This window comes from Microcaecilia unicolor, chromosome 14 (genome assembly GCF_901765095.1).
Source record: "Microcaecilia unicolor chromosome 14, aMicUni1.1, whole genome shotgun sequence".
Lineage (NCBI taxonomy): Eukaryota > Metazoa > Chordata > Amphibia > Gymnophiona > Siphonopidae > Microcaecilia > Microcaecilia unicolor.
In genome coordinates this window covers 30,802,029-30,824,529 of record NC_044044.1, presented here as the reverse complement: position 1 = coordinate 30,824,529, position 22,501 = coordinate 30,802,029, and the positions used below count along the sequence as shown (strand labels likewise).

General features: G+C 45.9%; 2 protein-coding genes across 2 annotated transcripts in view; one reads left to right on the top strand and one right to left on the bottom strand.

Annotated features, from left to right (window-relative positions):
• THTPA (thiamine triphosphatase) overlaps nucleotides 1-4,294 on the bottom strand; it is a 38,269-nt gene extending 33,975 nt beyond the window's left edge. Inside the window, 1 exon segment of the mRNA XM_030186753.1 lies at nucleotides 4,179-4,294. Within this exon segment, the coding sequence (XP_030042613.1) occupies nucleotides 4,179-4,294 (116 nt within the window).
• Nucleotides 4,295-4,526: 232 nt separating this feature from the next.
• The window catches only part of ZFHX2 (zinc finger homeobox 2), a 33,818-nt gene continuing 15,843 nt past the window's right edge, over nucleotides 4,527-22,501 (top strand). The window contains 5 exon segments of the mRNA XM_030186752.1: nucleotides 4,527-6,261; nucleotides 6,711-7,207; nucleotides 7,510-7,777; nucleotides 20,351-20,422; nucleotides 20,836-20,891. Of these exon segments, the coding sequence (XP_030042612.1) occupies nucleotides 4,527-6,261; nucleotides 6,711-7,207; nucleotides 7,510-7,777; nucleotides 20,351-20,422; nucleotides 20,836-20,891 (2,628 nt within the window).

Sequence of the window (22,501 nt, the reverse complement as noted above, 5' to 3'; positions counted from 1 at the left end):
GTGGAGGAGGAAGGAAGGGCGAGACTGTACCCAGTTTCTCCTCGTTGAGTATAGATGAGTGGGGATGAGTATATGACTTTTGGCAAGGCAGTTGCGTTCCCAGGTCGGCCCCCCAGACACATTTTTCTGGGGCCATGTGAGAGAGAAAGTGGCTTCCTGGTCAGAGCAGTGGGCTGAGAAACCTGGGAATTCAAGCCTTGATTCCTGCCTCTGTCGCTAATGTTCCTTGAAACCTTGGGCGAGTCACTTTCCCCCGGATACTACATAGGCGTGTGTCCAAGATGCCCTTGTAAATTAATTGAGTCACGAGCCTTCAACTACCAATATTTGGGTGCTAAGAATTAATTATTGAGGTTAATTGGCACCACTAAGGATTAGCCTGCGCATCTGGCTGCACGCATTCTATTGGGCAGGGCGCAACTGAAAAGGGGGTGTGGCCATTGGTATGACAGGGGTGTTTGCAGAGTTACAGAATGCTGCCTCAGCACATCTAACCTGGGGGCCAATGTTCAGACCAGAGTTCAGCAGGAGTAAGTCTGGTGCCCTACAGTTAGGCGCAGGAATCAGCGCTAATCGCTATCGTATAGTGGGCAAACACCCTTTTTCGAATGGTGCTTAGCGTTGGTTTTTCAGCACCATTTACAGAATTTCTCTCTTCTATCTCCCACCAAGGTTGTAAGATCGCTGGAGAAGGAAATACCTGAACGGAGTCTGATTCCATCCCCTTGAAGTCCCCGTATCATCCGTTCTGGAACTTTCCCACTGCTGAAAATGATTTCCCACTTGTGCAATATCTATATTTTTGAAATATTTCTCTCTCATAGCCCCCCCCCCTCCCATCTCTCCTCTAGGGTATACCTAGTATTTATGGAATGGTTGATAGGAAAAGGATTCTTTTTTTTTTTTTTGCAGAGGACACAAACATTTGCAACAGAGTTAATAGCTTGGAGGGAGCAGACAGGTGGAGGGTAATTGTCACATGAGTCTAGCCAGCTAAGAAGCAGCGAGACCCCATGGGGGATGCACAGGAGCACACTGTGGGGTCTCACTTGGAGAAATATTTGCATAAATCACTAGGGTCTGCATGCAAGACATACAATTACTCATGCACGGGGCCAGACTGGATGCACTGGGGTGACAGTCTACCCCTTCTGGTCTGCTGTTAAATATATCTTAAAATGAGTGTCCTGGGAGGTGTGTTGAGGTCAGGGGAGAAATCTAAATATGTATTTGACAAAGTCCATCATTAGTATCGCAGTCTTGCATGTGTGTGTATCAATATTTTTGTATTTTGCTTATGTTTTATGTAAACTGGTTAGAATGAATTTTTCTTATATTGCATTATATACATTTTCTTAAATAAAATAAGCTAAATAAGACATTGTAGGAGAGGAGCGGAATGGACACGTATTTATTTGTTGAAACCATTTATAATCCGCTGTTCCTAGTTCACCAGATGGTATAAAAATTAATAATGATGAACCCAAGGCTTGGTAATTGGTTAAAAAGTTAGGAAACAGAGTTGGACTAAATGATCAGTAGTTTTTCCAGTGGAGAGAGGTAAATAGTGGAGTGCCCCCAGGGATCTATGCTGGGATCAGTGCTTGACATTCATTAGGATCTGAAAAAAGTGCAACCAGTGAAGTGATCTAATTTGCAGATAACACAAAAATGTTCTGTGGAAGCTCAAGAATGAAGAGGTGCAGGATGGAGGTGAAAAGGGACAGACTTAGGAGCTATCTAGGGGAAAACTTCTTTATGTGGTGGAGACCAAGACTGAATCTGAATTCAAGAAAGCTTGGGACAAATCTGAATTCAAGAAAGCTTGGACGAGCACAGAGGATCTCTAAGGGACAGGAAGGAATAGTAGAAGGCATGGATGGACAGACCGGATAGGCCATATGATCTATGTACCATCATTTTCTCTATTTCTATGTTACTAAACCATGGAGACATTGTGGGGAACTGCAGAAGGACCTGGCAAGATTGGGGGATTGGGCATTTAAATAAGAGATGAAATTTAATGTTCACAAGTGCAAAGAGATGCACAGGGGCAGAGTTGCAGATCCAGAGTCATACCACCTAGGAAAATTATTTTGGAAACAATCAGGTCGATATGCTAAAAACGCAATCATGTCGATTCAATACTTGTTTTCCGGGTGACTATTTAGCTGTAGTGATAAAGCCACTGGCGGCCACACATTGAATTAGACCTGGATATTCAATACTGGGTTATAATCTGGACACTGGCATTGGATATCCGAGTCTGGCTGACCCAGAAGTTATATGGGTTCTATCCAGTATTCAGTACCGACACCCGTATGCATAACCAGGCTGAGAAAGGACTGGTTTTTTTTTTAATGTGGTCCTATCTGGTTAGGTTCACAGGCAGTTGCACTGAAAATTGCTGGTACCAATGTATCTACAGCAGATTTTCACCAGCATTTAAGCGGCTATGGGTTACTGCGTAAAGACAGGACTGACTTTTATGTGGTCCTATTTATGTGGTTAACCTGGCCAGTTAAGTCCAGAATATTAGCACTTAACCGGCCAAGTGCTGGCTCCACCTCCACTCCCCCACAAGAACAGCCCCAAAATAGCTGGTTTTCACTTAGGCGCTAACCGCAAATTTTCAGCAGGCTAGAGCCAGTTGTGCTGCTGAAAATTAGTCCAGAACAACCATAAGTACATAAATATTGCCATACTGGGAAAGAGCAAAGGTCCATCGAGCCCAGCATCCTGTTTCCAACAGTGGCCAATCCAGATCACAAATACCTGGCAAGATCCCACAAATGTACAAAACATTTTATACTGCTTATCACAGAAATAGTGGATTCCCCCCCCCCCCCCCCAAGTCCATTTAATAACAGTCTATGGACTTTTCCTTTAGGAAGCCGTCCAAACCTTTTTTAAAACTCCGCTAAGCTAACTGCCTTTACCACATTCTCTAGCAACGAATTCCAGAGTTTAATTACACATTGAGTGAAGAAACATTTTCTCCAATTTGTTTTAAATGTACTACATTGTAGCTTCATCACATGCCCCCTAGTCCTAGTATTTTTGGAAAGCGTGAACAGACGCTTCACATCTACCCATTCAACTCCACTCATTATTTTATAGACCTCTATCATATCTCCCCTCAGCCGCCTTTTCTCCAAGCTGAAGAGCCCTAGCCACTTTAGCCTTTCCTCAATTTATCTGGTCAGCGGCCTTTTCAGACCAGTTAAATCGCCTTGAATAGCGACCCATTTGTGTCAAGCTGTACACTGCCTTGGGTGAATCTCTTCATAAAGCTGGTTAATAAATCCCAAGAAATAAATAAAATAAAATAAATGTGTGATCATCTCATGGTGGTAAAATGGTGCTGGGATGCTCAAGGACAGGTGTAATGAGGTAAAAGGATGTTGGTGACACCTCAGATTATTGTGTCCAGTTTTGGAGGCCGTATCCCAAAAGGACATAGGAAGAGTAGCAGAAATCTGGAACTTTTGTACCAAAATAGTACAGAGTCTGCAGCATAAGTCCTATTACAACCTGCTGTAGGAGGACATCTCTGAGGCTCTCCACTCATCCTTCTTCCTCAGATTAAACTTCATTTACCATAATCCAGTCCACTGCTTTGGAACCCAGTCTCAGGCTGGTCAGTGTATTTATGAGTTTCCTACGTGGGATCTCAAATTATCGTTATCTTTTTCTCTTTTTTCTCTACCTGCAGGGTCTGGGCGGTGAAGCTGAGATGACCGCCTCATGCCCTTCTCCCCATCATGGACACCCTTAAATCCCTTTCTGTTGCTGGACATGATGAGTGCTTTGCCTCCTTCTGGCCTGAGGATTCCTCCCTCCATTTTCACGATCCACTCACCAAAGATACCCCCGATCCACTTCCCCCCTCCTCCTCCTCCACCTCAGCGAACAGCATGAGACCCTCCACGGAGCTCTGCCGTTCTCATCCTGGCCCTGAGGCTGCCAGCTGTGGGAGTAATGCTGTGGAGCTCACATATGGCCTGGGCTTGGCCTCCTGCCCCCCTCCACCAAAGGAGATTCCTGACCCTACACTCCAAAGCCAGAAAGGGACAGAGAAGGAAGATGAAGAAGACCAAGATGACAAAAACAATGCTGAAGAAGATGCACAAGATCTCCAAGACTGTGTTTACTTCTCCCCAGATGGTTCTGCTTACCTCCTGGACCATGCTGATAGAAGCGGAATGGCTGGCTTGCCAGGACTCTTCAACCAATGTCTACCAAAGGGCTCGCCCAGAGGAGACCTAGAGCTTGCTGTGCCACCAGCTGCCATCTCTACTCTCCATGTCCACCAAGGCTTTATTACTGACCAAAAATCCCATCATACCTCAGCCAGGGGAGGAGGCCCACCCGCCTTCTACACCCTCCATGTGACCAGCGTCCAACTCCGAAGCAAAGAAAACTACCTAAAGCAAAGCAAGGCTGCCAAAAACCAAGACGATCCCAAAGAAAACCATGAGGAGGAGGAGGAGGAAGAGGAGGAGGAGGAAGAGGAGGAGGATGATATGCAGGAAGAACAAGACCAACAGTTGACTCTTTGTGGGGGGAATGTGCTTCCCCGTGGGCTGAAGCCCCTCTGGATCTGCCTGCTGTGCAAACTCTCCTTCCACCACGGTGGTTCACTGGCCACCCATGCTACACGCCTTCACCGGCTAGAGGTGTTGGAGGAAGAGCAGGAGGTCCTGGAGTCTGGGCAGACCTCGGCCATGGTGCAGAGCCTCGGGAATGGGAGGGGGCCTCTCCTTAGCTTTCTTCTACCAAAAACAAGCAGCCTCAGCCCCCACTCTGCTGAAGCTGTCTGGGAGCTACCAGGCTCCACCGGAAACCTCAGTGACGTAGCAGCCGAAATGTTCAACAGATCGGTGAATGTAGTTGATGCCAGTGCACCTGGCAAGATGCCGGCTAACCAGACCTCCTCCAGTTTGGAGTTAGGGGTCCTCAGTGGCCTCCTGGCTGAGGAGGACCAGGATGGGAGTGCAGGAAGCCCTGCAACCCTTTTTGGGGAGCTGCTCCCGAGGACTGCACCAGACACCCACCTTGACCCGAATCCCCGGAGCCCCAAAGGATCTGGTGACCCAACTGAAGCCAAAGATTTGACGGTTGGTGAACTGGACTGGATTCCTCCCTTCGATGGGGCTAGCCTCTGGGGAGAGATGGGAGAGGAGGAGACGGTGGAGCCCGAGGGGGCTCCAGTCCCTGAGCAACTTCTTACAAACCAAAGTGTGTGTGAAAGTCCAGTGTTACCTGTGCAGGCTCACTCCCATCCAAAGGAAGATCACCCTGTTCTCCCTGCCTATTCTCACCATGGTGACGAGACAGAGGACCAAAGCAACAGCCCCAAGTCTGTCAGCCACCCCAGTGCGAGGGAGAAATTGTTAGCAGTCGAAGACCCCACCAAAAGTTATAGCCCATCCGAGAGGACCGGGGCACTTGGGGGCCCTTCCGGCTTCAGCATCTTAACCAATGATGACTACATCCCGACCTCAGGACCCAACGCCTTCCAAAGTCTCTCCCTCTCCAACCAGATGTCCATGCTGCACTCTCGCAACTCCTGCAAGACGCTCAAATGCCCCCGCTGCAACTGGCATTACAAGTATCAGCAAACCCTAGATGTGCACATGAAAGAGAAGCATCCAGAAGCGGGGAGGAACCACTGCACCTACTGCAACTCGGGCCAACCTCATCCACGCCTGGCCCGGGGTGAGAGCTACAACTGTGGCTACAAGCCCTACCGCTGTGAGGCCTGCAATTACTCCACCACCACCAAGGGCAACCTCAGCATCCACATGCAGTCTGACAAGCACCTGGCCAACTTGCAGGGCTTCCAAGGCCCCGGGGCCGGCCAAGGGCCTGCTGTATCCAACACTGGGGGCAATGGCAGTGGGACTGGGAGTGTCAGCCCCCCTGAAAGCAGCCTTCCCTCACCCCAGGACAAGCAACCCAAGCAGAAAGCTTGCTGGCAGTGTAAAGTGTGCAACTATGAAACAAGCATCTCCCGGAACTTGCGGATCCACATGACGAGTGAGAAGCACATGCAGAATACACTGTTAAGGCACCAGGGCATGCCTCTTGGCCTACCAGGGCTTCTGCAGCCAGGGCCTGACCTCTATCAGTACTATGGCCCCCAGGGGCTGCGTCAAGAGAAAGCCTCCATGGATTCCCACCTTCTTCTCAATGGATTCCATCTAAGCACTGCCAACAGGAAAGGGACAGCTGCAGTCGCAACCACCAGCCCCCCAGGTGAGATTCTACCACAGCATCTACCATCACAGCCAGCCCCCCAGGTAGGACTCTACCACTGCAGCTGCTACCACCATCACTCCACAGGTAAGATATTGCCACTGCAGCCACCTGCTCCCCCCTTGAGTAAGGTTCTGCTATAGCCATCAGTTCCAAATTCCAGGGAAGATTTTGTCACTGGAGCCACTCCCACCAGCATTTCCACCTAGTAAGATTCTACCACTGCAGCCACTACTGTTAGGACCCCCTGGGTAACATTCACCCATTGCAATCAGCACTATCAGCACCCCCAGCTCCCCTTCCCCTAGCTAAGCTTATATTACTACAGTGCTCCAAAGTGAGGGCCTACCTTGTGTATGTGAATTTGTATCTATATCGCTGCTTCACTCTCTCTCTCTATGTCTCCTCAGGCTGCAGCACTTCATCCCTCGAGACACGCTCCTCAACAGGGCAGCACCTACCCAGCATACCTTCCTCTGCTGGCCCTCCTCCGCCATCACAGGAAACCTCCTCTTCACCTCCACCCCCAGAGGACCCCTCCCTCAGAGTCTTCCGCTGCCTGGTGTGCCAGGCCTTTACCACAGACAACCTGGAGCTGCTGCTCTATCACAGCAGTCTGGCTCGGAGCCTGCCAGAGCATGAGTGGAAGGAGGTGTCTGGAGATACGCACCGTTGCAGGCTCTGCTCTTACGGCACTCAGTTGAAGGCCAACTTCCAGCTCCACCTCAAAACCGACAAGCATGCCCAGAAGTACCAGTTGGCAGCCCATCTCCATGAGGGGGGCGTGGCTAGTGCCACTGCTGACCTGCAGCTGGCCGGTCTGAGCCCGGCCACTCTACCACTCCACTTGCGCTGCAACCTCTGTGACTTTGAATCCAACAGCAAGGAGAAGATGCGAATCCATGTCCGAAGCGGGGATCATGAGGAGAACTTCCACATCTACAAGGTACTTGGCGTGGTAGGGATGCAGGAGACTTCCAAGACCTTCCTTCTACAGCCTACATGCTCAAACTTTGCAGCCAGTGCTATTCTGCTGTACACCCTAGCATATTAATGAAGGAGCAGGTCTCATAGGTCCCTTTCCTCTACAACTCCTGCCGCGTCTCCTCTCGACAGCTGTGCAGAAGGGCTTCAAACCCACTGTCTCCCCTTGCCCATTGGGTTCTCGTATGTGTGACAAGGTGATAGGGCTTTGGAAAGCTGTTCTTGGCTTCTTGTCACTTTTCCTTGTCTTTGTCTCTTCTGCAGTTCCTGATGGATCTAGAGGGGGCCTCCTGTGGAGAGCCTAGCCAATACCGCTGCGCACTCTGTGACTTCCAGAGTGGTTCCAGGCTAGGCGTGCTTCAGCACCTACGTAGTCCCGTGCACCGTGAGAACCAGGCACAATGGAAACTTAAACTGCTGCACAGTGGGAGAGTGGCTGAGGAGGGACTGGCTGCCCTTGAACGAATCATCAGCATTGCTGACCCTGCCCCGAAGGAACCTGGTAAGCTTTCAGATGCTCTGCAGTAGCTCTGTCTTTTTTCCCATCCATGTCTTTGTCCGTTTCCACCTCTTCACTTCCTTTTCTCTTTCTCTATTGCTAAGGTGTGGAGTTAGGATAAGTTAGGCTTAAAAACCAAACAAGTGGAACTAAAGTCACCTATGACCCTGTTCAAGAAGGCTTACCTTGCAGACTCAACCTAAATTACTTCTTCTTTGTTACAGCAAAATTCATGGACTTTATCATCTTTAATTATCTTTTATTATCTTTGTTGTCTTATACGTTGCATATTCGATTACTATCTTATTATTACATTGTTAAATTGTATTTTACTAACTGTAGCCTACACTACGGTATTGTGTAAGCTACATTGAGCCTACAACTAGTGGGAAAATGTGGGGTATAAATGTGTTAAATAAATAAAAAAAATATGAAAAAATTGCAAAAGCAATGACCAAAATTACCTTCTCAGTGTTCCTCACTATAATTCTGTTTTCTTCTTATTTTACTTTTTTTTTATGTTTTTTATTTAATTTTTTGATAGAACAATATAAATGATATAAGGAGGAAAAGAGCCTCAGCAGTCACAAGCTTATGCCCTGGAAACAATATCAAGTCACTATGACAGAAATACCACAGCAGCCTGTTGACTACGACCAATCATTGGCAACAACCTCCCAAGAACATTTCATCACAAAAATTTTTTTTTAATGTATTTTGCAAATATGATATTGTTTTCCAGGGCATAAGCTTGTGACTGCTGAGGCTTTTTTCCTCCTTATAGCATTTATACTGTTGTATCAAAACATTAAATAAAAAACATAAAAAAAGTAAAATAATAAGAAAACAGAATTATAGTGAAGAGCGTTGAGAAGGTAACTTTGGTGATTGCTTTTGCAATTTTTTCATAGGTGACTTTAGTTCCACTCGTTTGGTTTTTAAGCGTTGCTTGATTAGTGGAATTGTTCTATGGATTTTGTTAGGATAAGTTAGCACATACCTGTAGGTAAGTAGCTTAACCTTAGCTGGTAGTTTTCAGGAAGATAGGTTAATGTTAATTGGCCATGTCCTGCAGGTTCCATTTTGCCAGTAGCTGATGAGGTTTCATGAGTGTTAGATTTAGTTTAACTGGCCAGGTCTTGCAGAACTTAGCTAAGCCTTGTTTTCTTTTCAGCCTGGCTGTTTTCTCCTTAAAACCTTAGCAAAACTCTCCAGGAATTGTTCCCCCTATGTCATAAACCCTCTCACTAAAATGACAGCCTTTGGCTGAGGACCACTCGAGGGTTCCTTTTGAAACCCTGCCATCATGGGCCTTAAATCTGGCCTCCAGGTGTTGCTGTTGCACAGTGACCGAGACTCTCTAAGCTTCTGCAGCATCACTCGTCCCAGCCAGCCCAGGGAGTGGAAGACCCAACCAGGCAATCAAACCAAGGTTCTCTGCATGAAGCCACTTGGCTAAAGCTTGTCAAGAGTTAGGTGAACATTAACTAGTTCAGTATTGTAGGAGCTAACATTAGCTGGTTAAGTCTTTTGAAAATAAGGTTAACATTAGCTAAATCTTATGGGAGTTAAGCTAGTGCTCTTTTGGGAGTTAGGTTAACATTAACTAGTTAAGCCTGGTGGAAGTGATAACTGATCCTTGCCTTCTCTTGGCTGCTCTCCTCCTGTCAGACTGTGTAATTTTATTCTAATTAAAGATTATAATTGCTGGAAATATTACCATGGCCTCAGATTGATGGAGCTGTCATGGATGACTGGAGACCCCATCTGCACATGGACATACATTAATGAATATGAGATGAGATCTGGGAGTGGTGGAGCACTTCTGCAGGGAAACATGACCGTCTCTGTGCATGTATGTCTGAGGAAGAGGCAGCATGTACATATGTGTGCAAAATAACAAAGGAAACTGACAGATTCTCATCCATCTATCACACCATAGCTTGCATCCTCCCTCTCACCCCCTCCATCTTTCCCTTTCTCTTCATTCCTCCTTCCTATCCCTCACGTCCTTGCTGTCTCCCTCTCCCCCTCCCTCCCTCCCTCCCTCCCTTCCCCCCTCCATTCTGCGGACTCCGTGTTTAATTTTCACAGCTCAGGGTGGATAAATTGAAACTCAGTTCCCTGCAGGAGGACAGGCCTTGCGCCTGCAGAATGGATTGTGACAGAAACACCCAACACGTCTCTTAGCAACCTGGGAGACAGCCGGGGAAAGAGAGTGAGCGAGACAGAGAGAGGCCGACATGGAGAAACAGAGTAGAAATGGCAACAGAAAGAGACATGTGCAAAAGAATTTTAGTATTTTTATGGGAAGAAGCTCAGTATGCTTGGTTTAAAGAGAGAACAAGAGAGGTGGAGGGGGGGTGAGAAGAAGAGAGAAAAGGAGAGGTGGAGGGCAGAAGAGAGATAGAGAGAAGTGTACAATGAGAGAGCTGAAGGCAGGTCAGACAAAGAGCTGTTTTTTCCTGTGACAGAGACACATGTGCAGCGTGAAACTGGGTTATGAATGTGGTAACAAAAGGCCCCCCCCCCAAGCTCAGCATTTAAATCTGCAGGCATCTGCTAGGGGAAGGCTGCTTGGCTATGTGTGGTGAATGGGAGTGTGTAACCCTGTTCTGTGAGCATGTGGTTCTTCATGTCTGCCGCTGCTGAGTATGTTGTATTTGCTGTGTTGTGTATATTGATGTGTTGACGCTTATCTCTTTGTACTGGGTATGTGTTGATATGTGGATGTTAGTTTGTCTCAGCTGTGGGTCATTTTCTTTGTGTCTGTGTTTAAGAGAATGGGGGGGGGGGAAGAGATAGGACAAACACAAGATCGAAAGGCGCAGAAGGATGAACAGAGAGATAGCATGAAAGATGGCTGCACAGGTGAAAGGAAGGAGAACTAGAAAAATAAGGATTGCTTGATGGAGGTCTTGTACCTCATTTTGATGGATGGGTTAATATTTAGAGGACAGCTCTGAAGGCGATTTATGCAAATGAAAAAAATGCTTCGCCTGTATTAATTGCTGTCGTAAAAGTGCTAAAAGTCTGCGCATAATTTTGCTTTGTGAATTGGTGCGACGTCCACAGGTAAAAAGTATACCTGCCTGTTTGCCCCCAAAGTGGACAGTTTGAAAATTGCTTCCTTATCGGGTAGGTCAATGGATGGATGGAAAGAAGAGGAAATGGAGAGGTGGATGAAGATTGACTAGATGGAGGAATGGATAGCTGTAGGGGTGTTGCATAGACAGGAGGCTGGGGGAATTGGTAGCTAGAGGTTGAGTAAAACGATGGATGTAGTTTAGGGCAACGGATAGCTGTAGGCGAGGGCAATGTGTGGCTAACGTGACAACATGACATAGAAGTCTGGAGTAAAAGATGGATATTGGCTAGGGGAATGGATAGCTACACATTACGGGAATGTATGGTTAGAAGGCTGGAGAAACAGATGGATAGAGCCTGGGTAAATGGATCATTGCAATCTAGGGGAATAGATAGCTACATGCCACACTGCGCCTTTCACGCCAAGAGAACTCTGAAAATTTACCTGACTAGAAGGATGTCTTTTCATCTGAGTCTGGGGGGAAAAAAACAGGTATATGGCTTCCAAGCCCACACTATGGAGGGGGCTAAGGGAGGTCTCTTCAGCAGCAAGTCTGTGCCATCCTATTCTGGAGGGAGATGATAACTTCATGGGTACAGTCAACTTCTATTTTTTCTCTGAAGGGCTTCTATACAGACCCATTCCAAAGGTATTATCGTCAGATGTGATCTTTGACAGGAGACTCCATCCCCTGCAGCTCCCCGTGCCTTGGCTAGTGGTTCTCAACCTAGTCCCTGGGACATGCCCAGCCATTTGGGTTTTCAGGATATGCACAATGAATGTCTTTAAATAGGAGGTTGGGATATATATAGATAGATAGAGGTAAAGTAAGTAGATGGACACAGGCTATAGGCTTGGATAAATGGGGAAAAGTGGGTGGGAATGAATATATATAGAGAGGTTGGATGGATAGGAGATTGTAGGAATAGATAGTTAGAAAATATATTCATAAGAGGTTGGAGGAATGGATACATAGGAGGATAGGAGGATGGATGGAAAGAAGCTGAATGTTGGAGAAACAAAGATGGATAAATGGATATGTGGGAAGCCAGGTGAAAAGATGATCGAGTTGGACGACGGGAAGCCAGGTGGCAAGTTGATTGAGTTGGATGGAGGTATGTTGATGCATCTTTGCTCAGATTCTGGTTTTTTTGCTACTGGTAATAAATAGATAGCAAGTGGATGGATTAGCATCTAAAGTGATGAAGGATGAGCTTATGGACAGATAAACTGGTGAATTAAATTCATGGGCCAATGGACTGATGGTCAGATAGACTGAAGAATGATTGGATGGACAAATAGCTGAATAAATAAAATGAAGAAAAGACCGATGGACAGACTGATAGATATTTAGAAGGGCCAGTGGATAAATGAACTGATGATAAGATGATTGGATAGATGATCAATGCTTGGGTGGATGGATAGATGAATGGATGAACTGATGGATGGATTATGGATGCTGAAAAGACAAGGAATAAGCTGGTGGATGGATTGACAGAAGGAAAGTCAATAAGATTAAGTTATGGACAGGTGGATAGACAATGGCTAGAACGATTGTTGGATAAATAGGTGAGTAGTTGGAAAGAAAAATGAACCAATGGATGGACTGAAGGGCTGATAAACAGAGGCTTTGGTTGTGAAACAAAAGGTCGTAGAAGCTGAATAATGCTAATAACACTAATAATATTTATTCTGCGTATTCCAAAAAATTTAGCTCAACGCGGATAACACAAGTAAGATAACTGGTACGTTCCGTGAATACATGAAACATTCAAATATAAAAGATAAACAGCTTACAAGTCTATATCTTAGTGCAGTACATTACTATTGCAAAACAAATCATTCAAATGACAACATTTTAAAATGTTTTCTAAAAGTTTTATAGTCAGTAACTGACCATAACTCATTAGGGAGGAACTTCCAACATGTATCTGCTTGATAAGGAAATAATGTTTCAAACAAACATGAGTTGCTTCAGCCCCTTTGGGCTTGGAAAAGCAAAAGGACTTGATTGATGTAACAACCTGAGGGGCCCCGTTTACTAAGCTGCGCTGTAGGCACGCTAGCGTTTTTAGCGCACGCTAATGCTAGAGACACCCATAGGTATATATGGGTGTCTCTAGCATTAGTGCATGCTTATTTTTAGCGTGCGCTAAAAACGCCAGCGAACCTTAGTAAACAGGGCCCTTAGGGGTTTGTTTACTAAGGTGTGTTAACGTTTTTAATGCGCCTGTAAATTTAAGGTGCATTAAATGCTAACGCACCTATACATTTCTATGGTCGTGTTAGCGTTTAATGTGCGTAAACTATTTATGCGCGTTAAGGGAAAGGGGGAATTGGGACTTGATATACCGCCTTTCTGAGGTTTTTGCAACTACATTCAAAGCGGTTTACATATATTCAGGTACTTATTTTGTACCAGGGGCAATGGAGGGTTAAGTGACTTGCCCAGAGTTACAAGGAGCTGCAGTGGGAATTGAACCCAGTTCCCCAGGATCAAAGTCCACTGCACTAACCACTAGGCTACTCCTCCACTCCTGTTAAAAACACTAACGTGCCCATAGCGTCACTTAGTAAACCTAGCTCTTAGTTTGGAAACAGAAGTAAAAATAAATAGAGGATTCATATATCGAAGAGCTATCCAATTTAAAAGCTTAATGTAAAGATCACTCTCGACTCCATTGGAAGCCAATGGAGACAAATATAATAATGGAAAATACATTCTGATTTTGAAAGTGAAAAAAATTAACCTGACTCCTATGTTTTGAATCCTTTGGAGTTTTTTTTTTTTTTTTTTAAAGAAGGCTCTTAGAACAATTCAAGTAAATCAAGTTACAATAATCGAGTTGAGATAAAAGGAGAGACTGGACGAAGAGTCTAAAATGTACAGTATCAAAATACTTGCGAATTCTATGCAACCTCACCATTTAATAATAGAATTAATTTGTACGTCCAGAGATAGGGACCGATCAATCATTATTCCTAAAATCCTAATTGAGGATGAAAGAGCATATTTAGGAGCCTTCACTCTGTGGCTTTGATCTTTTCATCACTCTCTCATCCCGCACCCTTCATGAGTGTGAGACAGGAGAAGAGACTAGACATCATGGAATGGAGGAGGTGGTGAAAAACATTCTATCCCTGGTGAGGCAATCTAAAATGTATTTCCTTGCATATTTATTGAAATTGCTTATTTACCGTGTGTGTGTGGGGGGGGGGGGGGGGGGGGAGGACAAGCCAAGGATGGGAGAGACCTCAAAGGATGCTTGTGGGCTGGCAGGAGACAGGAAGGGACTCCTGCCATGCTTTGGGTATGAGAGCAACAGAGCTAGAGACAGATGCCCTGTGTGACTGCAACAGAACCGGGGAATGCATCTCTCTTGTCCCCTGCACTGTATAAGAAAGAGACAGAGCTAGGCAGTGACCTCTCCTGACCCTGCAACCTGAACAGAAAGATTCAAAGCTGAGGATGGACCCTCCTGTCCCTGCAGCATGTGTGTGTAAGAGAGAGAGACAGAGCCGGGGAAAACCTCCCATTGACTGGAACTTAATTGAAATGCCGATACAGTGACTGAAGCTAAGAGCCTGAGGGGACCCCTGATCAATAGCTAACGATTTTGGCATGTGCTGGTTGCTCTAAAGAACTTTAACACGTTAATTAGGCATAAATTCCAGCAGACCTGTCAATTTCACTCCAGCAGCAATATCCAGAAGCCAGAGCAAGATTTTGTGCTCAATTCTTCTCTGTCTCTCCCTCCCTCCATCTTTCCTCTTCTCTCAGATTCAGATACAGGACACTCTATTGACTTGACTATTTGTACATGGGTTACCCCAGTAATTCATACAGTGGTTAATAGTAAGAGGAGAAAATATATAAATACCAGTAAAAAAAAGTACAATACAATTACAGAACACAGAAAGGACAATAACAAGGTCCCTGTCCCTTTTCTGTTCCATCATCTCTTCCTCTGTCTTTCTCTTTTCTATGCTCTCTCCCTTCGCCAGAAATTTTCTGTGCCTTGTGCACTTATTCACTGAGACAATTGTCATTTACACGCATAACTGCAATATACACTATAAGGGAGCGCATGTGTTAGCGCGTAACTGCAAAGGGCGTACACATGGGCGGGGCATGGGAGAGTCCTGAGTATGTCATCACTTATGTGCATAACTGCAAGGGAGCGAATACATGGGTGGAGCATGGGAGGGGCCTGAGCCTGTCGCCACTTAAGTGTGTAACTGCATTGGGGTGTAACCATGGGCAGAGCATGGGAGGAGCATGGGCGTGTCTCCACGTGTGTAATTGCAAGGAGGTGAAACCCCCACACAAACTGGGGATTAGAATAGAGGCACATGGGACATCTTGGGTTCAAATTTGACCCTGGAACAAGTAACTTTGCTCCATGAGTGGCAGGAATTACCAACGCCTGTAAATACAAGGAGTGAGGCAGGAGCCACATTTGGTCACAGCCTGTCATAGTCACTGTCAGGTGGATCTAGATCAGGTGGCATTGCCAGAGGAAGGGGTTGAAAGCCAGGACTGGATTTCAAGAAGTCTATTTTTGTCTAACTCCACATTCCTCCTGAGAACCTCAGTTTCAGGTCTTGAATGGATAGAGTGACCAGCTGGCTTCAGGTCAATGATTTCAGACTGAGCTGGTCCTAGCTGTAGTCTTCCTGCATTTATGGACTTGAAGTTCCAGTTTCTGTGAGAAAAGATGAATAATAGCAGTCTATAGGGAACTGGAGCAAACCCTATTAACATGGTCTTCTGGCATAGCACTAGAATAGCCAGACCATGGATTGTCCTCCTGCCCATTAGGTGGAGACAGAGCAAATCTCAAGCTGAGACTGCCTTCCACCTTAACGAGTACGTTCTTGTCCCCGTCCTCTTCTGTCTCAGTTGTCGTACGTTCTCAAGCTGAACAGAACCACACCTCTCATTACCACACAATAGATGACACATTTGGGCCAATATTCAGGTGATGCAGGGACCATACTAAGTTAAGCACTAGCACCAGGTTCTATCTGATTCGGTAATGCTGCTGAGTATGGCCAGTGATCATGCCATCCATTTAATTTAGGATAGTATATAGAAATAGCAGTGGGATATCGTAGAGCTATTCAGATATGTTTGAGGACCACCTTCTGACTTTAAACAGTCTGATAATATGTATATGTAACTTCTGAAATTCTATGGCTAAGCCAATTATGTGTGTGTTGATTGTTGGCGAATGCTATTGACCTGATTAACAAAAGGTAGAAAAATGACATTTTTATTTATAGCCAGAGTGTTTTTGCTAGCAAAAAAGGTGCCGGTACTCAAATGCTAGGCCATCCTTCAGGGACCCACCCCACAATAGCCAGGACCCTGCAGCTAGTCACAGAATCTATGTCAAGGCAGAATTGGTGTGTAGAGACTGAACTCTTTCATTAAAACTTGGGGTTCATGGGTCAATTTTAGCAGACAATGGAAAAGGTGCTGGTATTCAGTACCCCCAAGTACCCCCCTCAAAAAAAGCCCTGTTTATAGCTAACCTAAGCTTAGCAGTCACATATCTCCCCTCCCCCACCCCTGGGCAATTTTCCTGGAACTCAGAGAAACTTCTTTAGCGGGTAAGAAGATTTCTTTTCTTACATGTTCTACCAAGTATATCTCAGACTGCTGGTTCTCAGCCCAATCCTTGGGACACATGCAGACAATCGATTTTTCAATGCCATCACTGTCTGCACGCTTAATATTCATTGTGGAAATCCTGAAAATGTGAACGGCTGGGACAGGGCTGAGAACCACTGGCCAAGAGCTGCAGGGACAGACTGCATTAGAAGATAGAACCTTTGCAAGGAGTGTGTATGGAAGTCCATCAGAGAAACAATGGAAGCTGAGCTCTACTCAGGAAGTTACCATCTCCCGCCAGAATGATGGCACAGAACCGCTGCTGAATGGGCATTTCTTGGTCTCTAACAGCCAGGTATACATTTTTTTTTTACAGATGAAAACGCCTACTAGGTAAATTTGACCTTCTGTTCCAGAAGAAGTGGGCCAGAGAGAGAAGGGGAGAGAAGAACTTTCTCATGACTGATGTAGAATAACGATACCACTTTCAAAACACAGTAGAGGAAGGAGACATGAGAATTACCTTTTTTCTAATAAAATATTGCACAAGATTCCCTGCAGGAATGGGCCTGAATTCTGTCCGCCCTAAAGCAAAAATTAAAATGTGAAAGGAGAATCTTAAGTGGTATGTGAAAGACCAACTCATCAGGGCTTTCTAGTTATAAATCCTACTTTGGGACAGGATCTTCCCATGAAGGCCTAGCCGTACCCACTCGGTCTCAGAAACCTGACCATATAAGAATAATAATCACTCAAGGGTTCATGGAATTTCTCACCTCAAATGGTGCTGATAGTAAAAGTTTGCTCTTGTAACATTTCATCCTTTTTATACCTCTTCTGTAGAAAATCCAAAGGTTGGAGAATATTAGCTCCTTCATAATATACCACCTACTTATTCTGGAACAGGCAAAATTGGTGAAGCTGTTCCTGGACTACAAAATAGTTACCATTGCTTTATTTTCAAATCTTTTTGGTGCCAAGGCTGCCTTCTAAACAGAAATGTCAGAGCCACACAACCTGAGCCTGAAAGGAGAAGTGACTCTTGGAGTCCCAAATTCTCCATCAAGGGCAAGGTAATCAGTCCAGGGAATGGACAGGACTATAACATTGGTGTACTGAAATACACAAAGCCAATTAGTGAGAGCAGTATTAATTGCCCTCTAAAGGCTATCTTTTTGAACCATTTGAACATTGTCAGGACTAGGGAAAGGCGAAGAACATAAGCATTGCCATACTGGGACAGACCAAAGGTCCATCAAGCCCAGTATCCTGTTTCTAACAGTGGCCAATCTAGGTCACAAGTACCTGGCAAGATCCCAGAACAGTAAAACAGATTTTATGCTGCTTATCCTCCCAAGTCCATCTTAATAATGGTCTATGGACTTTTCTTTTAGGAAATTAGCCAAACCTTTTTTAAAACCTGCTAAGGTAACTGTCAAGTGCTGAGAAGGCATCTGTCATTGAGGCACATGGATAAGGAACTCTGATCTTGTAGAGAAGGAAGTTTTGGGTCCAGCTGAGGCTTCTACTTGCTTTCCAATTTACCATTCTACTTTTGGGTTCTCCTATTCAGTAGGCAACCAATGTCACACTATCTGATCTGATATGCTTTCCGAATCCTTACAACACTCGGAACATGGCTCTTCTCTCTAGCCAATTTATTCACAGTGTGGATGCTCTAAGACAGTGTTTCCCAGGTCCAGTCCTGGAGTACCCCCTTGCCAGTCAGGTTTTCAGGGTATCAACAATGAATATGCATGAACTTGATTTGCATACACCGCCTCCATTATAATGCAAATCTCTTTCATGCATATTCATTGTGAATATCCTGAAAACCTGACTGGCAGGGGGTACTCTGGGACCAGACTAGGGAAACACTGTACTAAGAGACCATACTTTCAAACTGACTTCTGTTATCAGTACCCACTGGGTGAGTTTGTTTGTTTTTTGTAACCACAGGGGTGAGTATTTGGCCTTTGTAGAGAGACTTATCAGTTGATACAAGTTTTTCTCTCTTCTGTCCTGACACCAGGAACAAATCAGCTGGCCCCCATGCTGTTCTGCAGACTGCATAAGCCCCAATCTGTGCAGACATTGTCTTCCGGTTGCTCTTATTGGTTCCCCGCAGCTCCTGGACTCCTATCCATCTTGTATCATGTTAATGATGGGATTGTGTTATGTAGACGCCCTTGAAACTGTGTTTCTTGTGTTAGAGAAATACTTATTTTGAAACTGTTTCTGAACCTGGTGTTTTTATATCATCCAGTTGTCCAGATATAGTGTTAGGTTTGGATTTTCTTCCCTGTATGGAACTGCTATAGGCTTGGGTGAGAAGGCTGAATCTTGTCTGAACTGTAACTGAACATGGAGACCTGGCATTGCAAGCCCAAGGTATTTCTGGTGCCTTTGCCTGAATGGAATATGCAAATACTTGTGTTTTGCATTTGTTGATGCAAAAACCTCTCCACTCTGCCCACTGACTGCTGCTAGCAGTTTTCCTTTCACGTCATGGAATTTCAGGTCTTGATGCAGCTCTTGGAAGAGTGCCAGTGTGTTTTTTCTAGTGAAAAAGGTGCCGGTACTCAAATGCCAGGGCCACCCTTTGGGGTGGGGTGATCACTGAGGCACACACCCTACAATAGCCAGGCCCCCTGCAACCAGTCACAGAATCTATGACAAGGCAGAATTGGTGTGTAGAGTCTGAGCTCTTTCATTAAAACTTGGGAACCATGGGTCAATTTTAGCAGACAATGGACAAGGTGCCGGTACTCAGTACCCCCAAGCACCCCCACAAAAAAAAGCCCCGTGGAAGACACACAGCAGAATGCCTTACTCAACAACAGTTTTCTGACTGGAATCTTCCTCTCTTGCTGGGAGGGGATCACTCATGTTTATATGCAGAGGCTCATTGGGGAATCCCTCCAGCACTGGTTTATGGCCATGCTGACCTAAGAGATCGTCTCAGTGTTAACCCCCTGCAGACTGAATCCGGAGAACTGGAGAGGAGGAGAAGCTGGGGTGGGTTTTGAACATATTTCACCTCCACCCAGTTGGAGATGGACCGGAACGCAGGCAGCAGTCATACATACGTCCTTCATAGAGGAAGAAGGCCTGTGTCTGACTGTTAGTTTCTTTAATGAAAGAGAGCAAAGTAAGTCATGGTTTGAGCTATTCTCAGTGGACCATTCAAGAAACGAAAGATGAAGACTCGTGTGTTCAGATGGGTTAGTTGCTGTGTGCACAACGACTTCCCTATGAGGAAAGGCTAAAGCGGCTAGGGCTCTTCAGCTTGGAGAAAAGGCGGCTGAGGGGAGATATGATACAGGTCTATAAAATAATGAGTGGAGTTGAACAGGTAGACGTGAAGCGTCTGTTTATGCTTTCCAAAAATACTAGGACTAGGGGGCATGTGATGAAGCTACAATGTAGTAAATTTAAAACGAATCAGAGAAAAATTTCTTCACTCAACGTGTAATTAAACTCTGGAATTCATTGCCGGAGAATGTGGTAAAGGTGGTTAGCTTATCAGAGCTTATCAGAGTTTTAAAAAGGTTTGGACGGCTTCATAAAGGAAAAGTCCATAGACCATTATTAAATTGGACTTGGGGGAAAATCCACTATTATAAAATGTTTTGTACTTTTTGTGGGGGTCTTGCCAGGTATTTGTGACCTGGATTGGCCACTGTTGGAAACAGGATGCTGGGCTTGATGGACCTTTGGTCTGTCCCAGTGTGGCAATACTTATGCACTTTGCTTGGGTATGTTGCAGATGGTCTCAAGACTCTCAGATTCACTGCTAATGTTTGTTTCAACGCTTCCTTCTGGGGTTCATAGGGTTTAATGTGCACAGCCAGTTGGTGTGGGAGGTCAGATGGTAACCAATTCTCTATTTCTATTACAGTGAAACCTTTAACCTCCCCGGCAGAGCCTCCAGCACCAGAGAAAGAGGATGATAAGAAAGGTGAGACCCTTGGTAAGTCCCCTTTGCCCCATTCACAGCCAAGCACAGGAATCAAAGACTTCCAGAGAAGAATCGAGGGTGGGGAAGACACAAGGAGGAGAGAAGTCATACATGATGGCTTCTTGATAAGAGCCAGGTGGGGAACATTTGAGGATCGGAGTCAAGCACTTTGACTCCCTGCCAGGAATCAGATGGCAAGAAGAAGCAAGGAGGGTTCGCTCTATGATTCCCAGATGAGAGCCGGATGGGAATAAGAAAGTAAGAAGGGTATTAGGCATGGGCTGTGCATAATGGTGAGATGAACCGATAGATGAGGTGAAAAAGGTTCTCTTTTTCTGGTTATCACAGTACTTGACTTCTTGACAGTATAGCTTGAGGTCTACCGATACCTTCAGCCTAATCTTTTGTTAACCATTCCATTACAGGTTCAGAGAAAAGCGAGATCAGGTCCAACTCTCTGGATGGAGGCAGCCAGACCACGGTAAACAGCCTGTTTCAGCCTTCACAAGTCCACATTCCTACGTAACCCCCCCCCCCCGCCCCCACATAAGAGCAAAATGGAGACCTAGCCACCAAAGAGAGTTCATCCTGACTCAAGTCAGCCATATGCAGGAGGTTTCCAGCCTCTGCATTCTTCTCTGGTATATTCAATCCCTATGTTCTGCATTTTGCTCAAGGCTCCCCTAATATTTTCGGCCCCTACACACTCCACATTTTGCTGGACTCTCCTCTGGTATTTTCAGCCCCTGTGCTCTCTGCATTTTTCTGGAATATCTCCTATGATTTGCATTTTGCTGAAGTAGTCCCATCTGATATTTCAGCCCCTTCACTCTTTGCATTTTGCTGGAATCTCCTCTGTTACTTTCAGCCTGGCTGGCTCTGTGTTTTATGTGTTGGTTTGGAGACAGTGGAATGGGTTAAAAGAGGCCCCAGCCTTTCATTTGCCTGTAATCTGACACAGGGAAGAGCCAGAGAAGCCCAGCAGGAGGAGGAGGTGTTGGGGGGGGGGGGGGGGGGGGGAGAAACCAGAGAGAAGGAAGAGGAGGGTCCCATTTACAGCCATTGGGGGAGCTGTAGGGTTTGTTTACAAAAAAAAAAAAGAGAGAGAAAAAGAAAGAAAAAGAGAAAAGAAAAGAAGGAGCAAATCCACAGAACTGAAGTCAAAATCAGAGGAGGGAGAGTGCTGGGAGCAGGAGGGGTTGGCTTTTTTCTCAGCTCTCATGGCGGTGGTGCAAAGCGAGGAGAAATGATTCTCCAGGCCCGGCGCACGGTAAGAAGAGAAGGCCCAGCTCAGGCTTTCAGGGGGTGGAGGGAAGAGGAGGTGGAGAGAAAAGTTTAGGCTTGTGGCTTAGCTCCCTTCCAGAGAGCTGGGCAGTGCCCCCTGCCCTCCTCAGAGACTTTTGGGAGCCTGCGTGTGTTGTAGGCAGCAGGACAGAGGGAGAGGGCATTGCTGCTGCTGCTGCTTCCTCCCTCACTGGGCCTGCCCGGTGCCCGCAGGGAGGGATGGTGGAGCCCAGCCAAAGCTGCACCTCAGCCAGGAACTGGCATCCAACTTTATTCTGCGGCTGCAGCCGGGGCCTGCGGCTCCACAATGCCGAGGCCTGGGGGGTTCTTGGCATCTACTGACACCAGAACTGTTCCTGCAGTACCCAAGGTCACAGTTTTATTCAGGAAAGGCTGATCCAGTCCCTTACCGCATGCAGGGGAAGCTGTAAAACGCTTATATATACTATTGATTTAGTGGTATATAGCAAATAAAGTTGAAATTTGAAATATTGAAATATGCAAACAGGAACTGCAAGGCTCCGCCAGGCTCATCCTGCCAAAAGAATGCTGGTGTTTACCACTCTGCTCTCTCCTTCTCCCCCCTTTCTCCTTCCAGATGTTGCACCTCTGCTGCAGGGGCTTCTCCTGCCCCATTCCCCTAAGCCAGTGATTCCCAAACTGGGTTCTGTGAACTCTCTTCAGTCGGGGCAAGAGTGATCCCTAATCGCTCCCAACAATGTTGGCTCTGCTGACAAAATGGTTGCCAGGATCTCCCACTCCTGCCCCCCCTCTAGAACACCAACAATACAATAGGCCCAGGAGGTG